This window comes from Salarias fasciatus, chromosome 3 (assembly GCF_902148845.1).
Source record: "Salarias fasciatus chromosome 3, fSalaFa1.1, whole genome shotgun sequence".
NCBI classification, from domain to species: Eukaryota; Metazoa; Chordata; class Actinopteri; order Blenniiformes; family Blenniidae; genus Salarias; species Salarias fasciatus.
In genome coordinates, this window is record NC_043747.1 from 15145556 (window position 1) to 15157206 (window position 11651).

Sequence of the window (11651 nt, forward strand, 5' to 3'; positions counted from 1 at the left end):
GAGGCAAGAACAAACAGGAAACATAAAAGATAAAACAAGAAGTACAAGGTTAAAATGTTTTCATCATTTAAATCATGAAAAGTTTCCCATTTTCTGTATATTTGCCTGTATCGTGAGTCAGAACCAGGTTTACTGAATCATGAACTGTGAGCCCTCTGGCCTGCCACCGCTCTGTCAATAAATAGTAAACACATATCCATGCCGCTCGCAAGTGTGACTGTGAGATGCTGACAATGGGCCTGGACATTTCCAAGTTACTTAGCAACAGCCGTAGACTGACTGAGGTAATATGGCTGCCTGTGGGAAGTAGTGATGTCTGAACTCCTGTCAATTAAAGGGCCCTGTGGAAGAGGCCGCTCCGAGGCGTTCGGCATCGACACAATGCGAGGATGTTCTGCCCGAAAGAGAAGAAGAATCCAGGAAATGGAGGGGCATGAAAGGCGAGTCGGGAACGACCGGGAGAGCGTCCAACTGGCAGGATTTCCCGATGAATCAAGGGAAAAATTCACCTCGGTGATGATGGAGGGAGCGCTCTCGGGGACGTGCGCACCAACACAGCAGATAAACACATTTTGTTTTCAACACACAGACATCTCTGTGCGCTCCTGATCCGCACAGGTGCTGTGAGACCACTTGACCCTCTCCTGAGATCAGTGAAGATGTGGCCTCATCAGAGTGTTGGAGTAATTAGACAGTGGCCAGGGAGGGGGGAAGGGGGGACTGTGAACAATGCTTGGTTCCAAATGTTGGAAAGTACCCCTACTAGCCCTGTTACCATTTTTTAAAGAGACAATGGAGATCTAAACTCAGTGACACCTCAGCTCTTTTGGGATTGCCGTGTGTCTGGTTTGTGTTGAGTAAGTGTCGCCATCTGCAGGCCACCTTCACACATTACATCTATATCTTTCCGCTAAGACTCCTATAAATATTTGGACAGTTTGGCTGCCACACTCCTGTTTTGTTTTGAAGCAGGATCACTGAGTAGGAGGCTGAACCTCAGACTGTTAATTGCAGCTGATTTGAGAGTATTTTAAGTCTCGTTTGGAGGAATATTAAAGAAGCGCACACCAGTCTTTGTATCTGTGCTGTCCTATTTCTCGGTGCCAAATGTATCTGGCTGGATTCATGCTGTAATAACAGTTATTTTTAATGTGCAGTCAATATTTTTTCCCCCCCCCGTGGAGCCTGGCAGTCTGCGCACACCATCACACGTTTGATATACCGCCAGCATTGCAGGCTATTCCAGCATTTTATGCATTAACCTCTTGAAATCCACCTTACTCTTGCTGTGTGCAGGACAGATCTTTGCTACTGAGACATGCAATCAAGCGGCGTCTTCATTTTCCCAATCACACACAAACTTGACCCAACCGTTTTCTTCTTGGATGTACGGTAGATCACGAGGCGCAGCAGCAGCAGCAGTATGTTTGTTTGAAAAAGAAAAAGAAAAAAAAAAGTGGCGGTGAGAGAGGAGGAGGGAACAGAATGAAGGTCAGAGCAGAACAAAGGATGAAAATCCTGCCATTGTCTCCCCATGTAGAAGGTGCTGATTCAGAGTGGGAGTAATAATAACCACGGCGGGGATGCGATTACAGTAAAAACATGCGCTTGACTGACAAATCATCATTTTCAAATAGATAAATTCAACCTTATTATGAGTCACGATAAACATTTGCTTGATTGTCTGCTGAGTACAAATCAAACCTCTTGTTTGGGATTTAAAGTGAAAGAACAGAAATTCAATTGACAAAAGTGAATGAGGTTTTGTTCTAACTGAATTTCATTGAGGAAATTGAGCTTTCCTGAGTCCAACAGATTCCCAGTCTGCTGCTTCTGCGTCAGAGCATTTTCATTCATACCCTCATCAAGACTGCAGTAAACGGGAGATGCAGATTCTAAAGAAAATACTGAAGTTAAAGCATTCATGACACCATTATCAGCAGAAAAACAGACAATCCTACAAGTTACAGAAGATGGATGAAAGGATGTACGGTCAGAGAATTAACAATTGCAAGTGAATATAATGAAAAAGACTGTTTATTTTTGCAGCGATCTGGACATAACTCAATCCAAATTAACCAGAAAGCAAGACAACATTTAAAAAAAACTGATTAAAACTGAAATATATATATATATAAATGTAGGTACATTAGAAAATTTCTTATTAAATCTTCTCAGTATTGAGAAAAATGACACGCATTTTATTCATTTAATGACAGCAGTGGTTTGTCTCTGGATGGCATTATTTCATCCTCAAATAAAAGTCAACACAAAAAAAAAAAAAAAAACAACCGAGCAAGAACGAAAACAGAAAGATAAATAACGTGTGTGTGTGTGTGTGTGTGTGTGTGTGTGTGTGTGTGTGTGTGTGTGTGTGTGTGTGTGTGTGTGTGTGTGTGTGGCGCTGACACAGCTTCACAGGATTCCTTCCCTCCACCTCACGCTCTGCTCGCGGCCTGCAGCACGTCGTCCACAGCGACCGTCTTCAGGTCGCTGTAGAACGCCCCCTCGTTGTCTCCGCCCCCAAAGACCAGCAGGGTTCTTCCCGGGTCGGTCGCCGAGGCATCGGCTGTCTCCATGGTAACGATGGAGTGGCCCGCCCTGGGGGCGGAGAGCTGAGGCAGCGTCACCTCGGTCCAGGTGTTACTGTCTGAAACAACAAAAACTTTTGCTTTGAGACATGAAAACGCTCACATTGAAGCTAAACACACAAGGTTTTCCCTCGGCTCACCGATGTCGAAGACGAAGGCGTCGCTGAGGGCGTCGTTTCCATTGTAGCCGCCATGAATCAGGAACTTTGTGTCTGAGAGCACGGCGCTGCCGTGCCAGCTGAAACACACGAGGACGCAGTCTGGTTTAATCACGAGCAACAAATAAATTCACATCGTTAGTTTCTGTTTAAACTTTAGGATATCTTTCATAGTTAAATCAGGCTTTACAGAGTTTTGTACCTTCGTGGAGACGGGGCTTTTCCACTGGTTTTCACAGCAGAAAACTCCATCAGACCTGAGAAACACAGCAGCACGTCACATGAGAAAAACGCTGAGAACATTAACAACTTTTATCGTGTGTGTGTGTGTGTCTCACCGAGGTCCAGCATGTACATGTCGTTGTAGCAGACAGGAGTGTCCCACCCGCCGAACACGTAGATCTTCCTCTCCTGCATCACGCACGCCGAGTGTCTGATGAAACAAACGGGAGAGGACGAGGAAGAGGAGGAGGTGAGGAGTGCGTTTGCGCTGGGAGGACGGGTCTGACCGGAGCCAGGTGTTACCCTGAGCGGGCGGAGGGAGCGTCCCCGGTGACGATGGGCTGGTACCAGATGGAGAGGTGAGGGTCGAAGATGTACAGCGAGTCGCTGCAGCCGTCGGGCTCCGGGTTCGGCCGGGGAAACACCCCCCCGAGGACAAAGAGCTCCCCCCGAAACATGCTGCAGCTGTGGTAGGCCAGCGGGGGAACCTTCCCCTGAGCCTGCAGGGCAGAACGACGAGAAGGAGGAGGAGGAGGGTGAGAAGAGGAAGAAATTCCCAACGGGATGCTGACCCGACACACACACACACACACACACACACACACACACACACACACACACACACACACACACACACACACACACACACCTCCACCATGGTCCACTTCCAGCTCTGGGTGTCCAGGATGTGAACGTCGTTGAACCACTTCTTGTTCTTGGAGCCTCCGAATACAAAGATGCGCCCCGAGTCGCTGTCGTACACGGCCGTGTGGCCGATCCTGACCTCCGGGGTCGGACCCTCCGCCAGAGTCTCGGCAGCCATCCAGGACAAGTCTTCTGCGGGGCAGATGGGACCATAAAGAGAGAGGGGAGTACTGGATTATTTAAGAAACATAAAAAACATCCGGCTTGAAACATAAAATTACCCTGGAAAAAGAACCAGCGTTATTTCATGTTTTCTGATGTTAGACGGATTTCATAATCGTCTGACTGACCCGTGCAGAGCTTCCACATCGGATCCTTGCAGAACTGCATCCTGGCCCCCTGCCCTCCGATCAGGATCGCCGTGCGAGCGTCGATGGGGCACAGCGTTTGCCCCCAGCGACTGGACGGGCCGGCCAGCTGAGCTGCAGAGATAAAACAAAAAACTTCAGCCGGAGCTTAAAAAAAAATCCCGGTTTGGGCTCTATTTAAAGAGAAGATGCCGGCTGTGCTCCTCAGGTATCTCAGACCTACAAATACCTGGACGGGCCATGCCCTGCCTGTGAGTCACACATCTAAGTTTTGCGTTTGATTCCTGCAGTGAAAGCATCTCGCTGCCGAAGTAAGTACCAAACACCATCAATCACTGCGTGAACTCGGGTGGGCGATGTGCGTCAAGGTGTCAGCTGTGAGACCCACAGGCGGGCGCACACGACAAAAGGTACGGCTTAAACCGGCATGCGGTGTGTGTGCGTAGAAGCGCACCGGTCGGCGTGGGAGTCTTCGCCTGCCTACTCTTCGTCCTGGCTGCACTCTGAAGAGGCGTTCTTCCCACAATCCCCTGCGCCTCGCGTCCGGCTCCATTAGCCACAAAAAGAAAGAAAAAAAAAAAGGATGAAATAAGAAACAAAGAAATGCTTCACACCTCCACAGCGAGAAAGAGTGTCTAGAGAGACACGCTTCATGATCGCACTGGGGAAAACACCTTCAAGTGAAACCGCACGATACGAACACACTCAAGCAACAAAAAAAGGAGCATTACTGAACAGTAACAAGAAAGGCCGGGATTATCCTGGATGCACCGGCAGGTAAAGACGTTGAAGTTGCTGCTGAAGAGTCGCTGCCTGCACAACATGATCCTGCTGGGGAAAAAAAAAAAGCAAAACTTTCTTACCTGTTTTAGTTGTGCTTTTGGCATCGGGGCCGCTAGTTCGAAGCTTCTGGCTGCCTTTGGTTTGACCTTTCACCTTCCTCATGATGGTTTCCTCCCCAGAAGCATTTGGACAAATGTTCTCTTCTCCTCCCACTTTCGTCACCTCGTCCTCGCCGTCTTCCTTGGCCATCTGATCTCTTTTCCGCTTGCCTTTGAGCACTTGGCCCTGTGAAAAGAAGTAAATAAGCGACATTAAACATTAATATTTGAAGATTACTAACTTCTTGCCAGATTACCTTTGGTGTGTATTCCAATGCAGTCATGAGTTCTGGTTCCGACCAGTCTGTTTTGTACTGATGGGTGAAAGAAAGACATTAACTTTAAGAGTGGCAACACCTGAATATTGTCATTTTATCCCTATACCAACATTATCTGTGCTGTTTATCCTGTGTGGATGTTCAGTTTTGGTCATTCAGCTTTCAGTCTTCAGGGTATTTGGATATTTACCAGGATTCCTCCCTCCAGAGTGACATCCAGGGTGACGCTGTCTGTCCATGTCTCCTCCTCCCACTGCTCCCATGACAGACACCTGAAGGAGGAGAAACCACCAGATGGGTCTGGATATTCATGTTTTAGTGATGTCTCTAGCGATTCAGGGCGGACCTACTTGTTGTAAGGAGTCAGCTTTCCGATGGTGATGGGGAACCGGTCAGCATCATTGAGCTCCACGTTGACGCAGACGCGCTCGCCCCACGGCCCGCTGCTGAACAGCACCACCTGGCGGACGCTGGGCGGGACTGCAACACGGACCCTGCACGATCCGTCGGCGCTTCAAAGCAAAAGCAAAAGAAATAAATACAGTAGCTTCTTTTTTTAATCACGGTTCTGCTGGAGGTATCATTTACTGACCGGTGTTATGTAGTCACAAATATATTTTTCTCAGTGGGAAAAAAAGAACAATACTTAAGGAAGCGCGAAAGACGGGCAATAAAATTTTATTGCCGACCGAGAAAGCAACGTGTTAAAAGCAGTGTTTGAAATGCAGTTCAAATGCGTTTTCTAACACTAACTCCAACCCGTCATTTTGTGAGCGACAACCTCAGGTTTCTGTTAAACACCGAAGATCTTCATTCATGCCTTACCTGATCAGCCTCTGAGGCGGGCCGTCTCTTCCGAAAACTGCATAAACTCCGAAATCCTCCATCTTCACAACAATCCTTTTAAAATATAAATACTGTTAAAAGTCTTTCTTCTATCCTCCTCTCTTAATGTGCTCTTTAAAAAGTCAACTGTGGTCATCGATCTCCCTTGCTCCCTTGTCCCGCCAGCGCCACTGTGTACAATTTGTAATCGCCGCGCTAAAATATTGTGCGCGTTTGTTTTCGCATTCGCTGTATCTCAGCTCGAGTCCGTGCTGCCTGCGGAGCTGGAAAACCGGCAGCCGCATTTGGCGGTAGATTCAGATACACAAATCCAACGCACCACAAGGTAGGCAGTCCAATGACGCAAGCCAATCAGAGGCCAGAAAACAGTCGTCTACGAAAGCTGCGTTCAGGGACACTTTTAGTGAGCAAGGTAGAACTAGAACTACGTAAATAATTTTTTTTAACCTTTGAATTTTAAACAACTCTCTTAAAAACACACATTCCAGCCCACTGAAAACACTTGCATTAACAAATTTCTATTAATTTCGTTTGGTTAGAAATCCTTAAATTCTTGCCACGTTGTTCAGTTGGTAGCTTCTGGTGTGATTTGTTGTCCTGAGTGAAATGGAGTCAAGATGAACGCTGACCTTTAACCTTCTTTCTTTGGAGTAAAAAAAATGTACATACAACGTAATATTAAAATTTGGTCATTCATTTTATGTACTTGTGAAATATTTAGTCATTTATTGTAACGCAGTGTAATTCCGCTCGTCCATGAACGCATCTCTAGCAGCTTTGTCCGCCGAAAGGCATTGTGGGAGTGAAAACCGGTGTGAAGCTTCTCGAAGGAACTGCAAAGATGATGGTGAGTCAGCTAGCTTTCATGCCACCGCTACGAATGTTCAATCCATCTCCATCCTCCACTTTATCACTCAGTAGTAGCATCAGAATTGCTCTAAGATGGCACGTCGATCTACTGGCAGCGCTAGAAAAGGCGTATTTAGTGTCATCTATGTTTTAAATCTTTACTTTCCAGTGGGTCTGTGTTAGCATTGTAGCGTTAGCCAGAATCAATGGGCGTATACGAAGGCTAACGGTGATGCTCTGGTAGCATGTGTTGGGATATAAAGTGTTGTTTGCATATGAAAGTACAGGCGGTGAGCTCTAAATTAAAACTATTAGTATCTATCTGGTTCAGACGTGTTTGTACCGGTAGTTTGACAGCCTGTTTGACTGTTAGCTGCGGTGTGTTAAGCTCCTTTGTGTTCCTGTGCTGTGAAGCTAAATAAGAAACGTTCTGTGTAATGCAAATGTGACACCCAGCAGGGTGAATCAACACACAACATCCACATTTCCTATCACACACTTGTCTGCATGCTTCGCCACCCTTCCGCCACTGTCAAACCACATCGCAACCTAATCATATGGATCTCTGATTTATGTATTCTGTTTAGCTTTCCATGATGCTCAAGTTTCTGCACTTGCTGCCCGTGTCACAGGATTGACTTCAAGATGTTGCTTCTTGTCCATAAAGCTGTAAATGGTCTCGAGCTTAAACACATCTCCGATTTAATTGTAGAATATGGAACATCCAGACTTCAGCCCCTGCAGTTCACTGTAATACACATAGATGGGTGTTGGCTGCTGTAGTCATTAAAAACAGTTGGAAATCATCAATTTGTTGGTCTTGACTAAATGTGTACATATTTCTGTTGTTGCCCTGCATGTTTTGTGCTTCAGTGTCGTGTAGCCAGGCTTCACTGAGCCTCACATTGCCAATAGTGAATCGCTGTCAACCGTATGATTGAAGAAAATGTAACTTGGAGTAATGGAAATAAAAAAGCCTGGTCTGTATGTCCCAGTCCATTATTGGGTTTGCAGTGATGCATGACCCAAGCCTTATTTTCAAAACAGCTGTACTTGTTTTGTGGGATGTGATAATGTGAATAGTTCAAACACTAGCTGTGTTAATGGTATTCTCCCAAATTGAACAAAAAAAAAGTTTCATCCTCCCTCCAGAAATTGCTTTGAAGCTGCCCATCATTGTAGTTATTAAAAAAACCACGCACACATGCACCAATGTGCATTCCAGAAAATGTGATGACTACACATACATACACAAATACACCGGAGTATTGATGAAAAACCTGTTGTTAAATGATCATCAATCATATTGCTTTATGCTGTTCAAATTACCACGAGTAATCTGGTAACTTAAGATATTTTAGTGAGCATATAAACATGCTCATTAATGCTGATATTCTTTAACAAAGTGAAACATAAACAGATTTTTATCTGGTGTAAGTTTTAGAAGCCACACTGATCTGCCTTTGATGGAAATCCCTTTGATCTGTTTTGGGTTGTTGGTGCTACCTACATGATTTTCTCACCTTTTCCACTTTTCTGTCCTCCAGCCCACACCGGTTATCCTGCTGAAGGAGGGGACGGACACGTCTCAGGGCATCCCTCAGCTCATCAGCAACATCAATGCCTGCCAGGTAAGAATAGCCTCTGTTTCTCGCAGTTCTGATTTTCCTCTGTGTGCCATTGATTGCTCTTAAGATGTTGGTGTTGTTTTGACTTGCAGGTGATTGCTGAGGCTGTCAGGACCACCCTGGGGCCCAGGGGGATGGACAAGCTGATGGTGGATGGAAGAGGTGAGGAAAGAGAGATTGTAAAGCTCAGAGTAAGCCGTTAGTTGTTCAGCAGCACAACTAGATAAATGTGTGGTTTTTTTTACACGTTTTACAGGTAAAGCCACGATCTCCAATGACGGTGCCACCATCCTGAAGCTGCTGGACGTTGTTCACCCTGCAGCCAAGACTCTGGTAGACATCGCCCGCTCCCAGGACGCTGAGGTGAGTTGGGTTGTTTGAGGCCTTAGCGCACGTCTAAAACCTGCCACGAGTTTCACCTCGATGCCATATTTCTGTCCACCGTCAGGTTGGAGACGGCACCACCTCCGTCACCCTCCTGGCCGCCGAGTTCCTGAAGCAGCTGAAGCCGTACGTGGAGGAGGGCCTCCACCCTCAGACCATCATCAGAGCTTTCAGAACCGCCACCAACCTCGCCGTCAACAAGATCAAAGAGATCTCCGTCTCTGTGAAGAAAGACGACAAACAGTGAGTGGCGTCTTCTTTTTTTTTTTTTTTTTCACTGTTAACTGCAGAGATCCGGGTTCTTAATTGTTTGTCCGCCCTCTCAGAGAGCAGAGGCAGCTGCTGGAGAAATGTGCAGCCACGGCTCTGAACTCCAAGCTCATCGCCGGTCAGAAAGACTTCTTCTCCAAAATGGTGGTGGATGCCGTCATGTCTCTGGATGAGCTGCTGTCTTTGAAGATGATCGGCGTCAAGAAGGTGCAGGGCGGAGCCCTCGAGGTATGTGAAGTAAAGACGTTTGATTCTTCACTTTTTCATTTGCTTGATCTCATCTTGAGACTTACAACTTTGTGCATGCAGGATTCCCAGCTGATCTCCGGAGTTGCCTTCAAGAAAACGTTCTCCTACGCCGGGTTTGAGATGCAGCCCAAACGCTACGACAACCCAAAGATCGCTCTGCTCAACGTGGAGCTGGAGCTGAAGGCTGAGAAGGACAACGCGGAGGTCCGCGTGAAATCTGTGGAGGTACAGTGTGAAAAGTTCAGCCCCCGACACTTCTGAGTGATGACAAAGTCCCCGTGGACTTGAGTTTTTATCGTCTATGCCGTCCTGCAGGACTACCAGGCCATCGTGGACGCAGAGTGGAACATCCTGTACGACAAACTGGAGAAGATCTACCAGTCCGGGGCCAAAGTGGTTCTGTCCAAGTTACCCATCGGCGACGTGGCCACCCAGTACTTCGCTGACAGAGACCTGTTCTGTGCAGGCAGGGTGCAGGAGGAGGACCTGAGGAGGACCATGATGGTGAGACTCAACAACCTTTCAGAATTCAGAGCAAAGAAATCACTGCAAAGCAGTTGTATTTTGGATTTTATTAATAATAATAAGAAAAATGAATTGGTTGAAACAGTTTCTAATGTCACCATGTTGAATGATTGACTGCATGAATCCCGGGTTTATTGGTACTTGACTGTGTGTTCTGATTGTCCTGGGTTAAAACCAGGCAAAAGGAATTTTTGTTAAGTTCGTGCCTGATGTTCCCATCAGGCCTGTGGCGGCTCCATCCAGACGTCTGTGGGCGCGATGACGGACGACGTCCTGGGACAGTGTGAGCTGTTTGAGGAGGTCCAGGTGGGAGGAGAGAGGTGAGAGCGCCTAGTTTAGTATTCGGTTTAAAGTTCGTCTTCCGTCAATGTTGGTTAGATGATTTATATGCAGAATATTTTGTTTTTCAAACGCTCACGAACACACTTTTGGCTTTACTGTGCAGGTACAACTTCTTCAAAGGCTGTCCGAAGGCCAAGACGTGCACCATCATCCTGAGGGGCGGGGCCGAGCAGTTCACAGAGGAGACGGAGCGGTCGCTGCACGACGCCATCATGATCGTCCGCAGAGCCATCAAGGTCAGAAACGAGCTTCACCTCACCTGTGGATGAACCCAACCAACCTGTTCCTCTCTGCCGTGATCGGTTCATTTGTTTATTTGCACTGCGGAGTCTCAAGAAAAGTGTTTTTGTTGTTGTATCGCCAGAATGACTCCATTGTCGCGGGTGGAGGAGCCATCGAGATGGAGCTCTCCAAGTACCTGCGCGATTACTCTCGGACCATCCCCGGAAAGCAGCAGCTCCTGATCGGAGCGTACGCCAAGGCCCTGGAGGTCATCCCCCGGCAGCTGTGCGACAACGCCGGCTTCGACGCCACCAACATCCTGAACAAGCTGCGGGCCAAACACGCACAGGTAGGCAGCGCTTCGCCGTCACGCACACTCCCGAGTCGAAGGAGTCCGCCTCATTCGTGTGTCTGGCCTCAGGGCGGCATGTGGTACGGCGTGGACATCAACAACGAGGACATCGCCGACAACTTCGTGGCCTGCGTGTGGGAGCCGTCCATTGTGCGCATCAACGCGCTGACGGCGGCGTCGGAGGCGGCGTGCCTCATCCTGTCCGTGGACGAGACCATCAAGAATCCCCGCAGCAGCATGGACGGGCCCCCGGGCGGCGGCAGGGGCCGAGGCCGCGGCCGACCCCATGCCCACTAAAGAGGAAACAGGAAGCGACGCTCCATTTTACCCCAGCGTTAAAATCCAAATGCCAGAAAGGCCGCGCGCTGTTTGCTCCCCTTGATGACATTTGGATTTGAATTCTAGTTAAAATGAGGCGTTTCTGTAAAGCAGTCAGACACATTGATAGCGGCGGGTGTGACACAAACTAAAAGAGGTTCAAAAAGGTCATCGGGCAGGTAAAATGTTTCTGTTTGACGTCTGTAGTATTTTCTCTGTTATTCCCACTCAAGTGTAATAATAATACGTTTCACATTTCAAGTGAAAGCGGGATGACCACGGCGCTCTCTTGGTTTCGAAGCACTCCTGCCACCTTGGGGCCAGATCTCTCGTCTGAGCCCAAGGAGCCGGTTCCGACTTCTGATCTGGTTTAGTGTTACTGATGAGTAACATGGGAAGTAAAGCACTGACGGGATGCCGAGCTGTTCTGAACCGCCACGCTGTGTGAAGCTTATTTATTGGACCATTCTTATCAATAAATCCACAGCTGAAATCAAACCGACTCTTCTGTCTGCGTGTTAGT

At 47.6% G+C, this 11651-nt stretch overlaps 2 protein-coding genes across 3 annotated transcripts; one reads left to right on the forward strand and one right to left on the reverse strand.

The window, feature by feature from the left end:
- Positions 1–2040: 2040 nt before the first annotated feature.
- Positions 2041–6128, reverse strand: krcp (kelch repeat-containing protein). 2 transcript variants are annotated; one of them, XM_030087529.1, is made up of 13 exons: positions 5969–6128; positions 5494–5655; positions 5334–5415; positions 5123–5179; positions 4848–5052; positions 4439–4531; positions 3967–4098; positions 3621–3808; positions 3275–3471; positions 3088–3182; positions 2952–3006; positions 2732–2829; positions 2041–2650 (listed from the first exon to the last, which is right to left on the reverse strand). In XM_030087529.1, the coding sequence occupies exons 1-13, from the start codon at positions 6028–6030 to the stop codon at positions 2439–2441; spliced, it is 1638 nt and encodes a 545-aa protein (XP_029943389.1). In that variant the 5' UTR covers positions 6031–6128; the 3' UTR covers positions 2041–2438. The 2 variants fall into 2 exon arrangements, with proteins under 2 accessions (XP_029943389.1, XP_029943378.1); XM_030087518.1 differs by having other exon boundaries at positions 4439–4534.
- Positions 6129–6810: 682 nt separating this feature from the next.
- On the forward strand, positions 6811–11123 carry cct7 (chaperonin containing TCP1, subunit 7 (eta)). The gene is made up of 12 exons (XM_030087542.1): positions 6811–6836; positions 8386–8469; positions 8559–8628; positions 8723–8829; positions 8915–9093; positions 9177–9348; positions 9430–9594; positions 9685–9873; positions 10117–10214; positions 10340–10472; positions 10601–10807; positions 10880–11123. Exons 1-12 carry the CDS (start codon positions 6831–6833, stop codon positions 11105–11107), a joined length of 1638 nt encoding a protein of 545 aa, XP_029943402.1. The 5' UTR covers positions 6811–6830; the 3' UTR covers positions 11108–11123.
- The last annotated feature ends 528 nt before the right edge of the window (positions 11124–11651 follow it).

Excerpts from the sequence above, each read along its gene's own strand:
- krcp (XM_030087518.1), bottom strand. The coding sequence starts at position 6,030 with ATGGAGGATTTCGGAGTTTATGCAGTTTTCGGAAGAGACGGCCCGCCT. Across the intron at positions 3,809-3,966 it reads GATGTGGAAGCTCTGCACGG|AAGACTTGTCCTGGATGGCT; the intron begins GTCAGTCAGACG and ends TCTGCCCCGCAG. Across the intron at positions 2,830-2,951 it reads AAAGCCCCGTCTCCACGAAG|CTGGCACGGCAGCGCCGTGC; the intron begins GTACAAAACTCT and ends CGTGTGTTTCAG.
- cct7 (XM_030087542.1), top strand. Across the intron at positions 8,830-8,914 it reads CCCGCTCCCAGGACGCTGAG|GTTGGAGACGGCACCACCTC; the intron begins GTGAGTTGGGTT and ends GTCCACCGTCAG. Across the intron at positions 10,215-10,339 it reads GTCCAGGTGGGAGGAGAGAG|GTACAACTTCTTCAAAGGCT; the intron begins GTGAGAGCGCCT and ends TTTACTGTGCAG.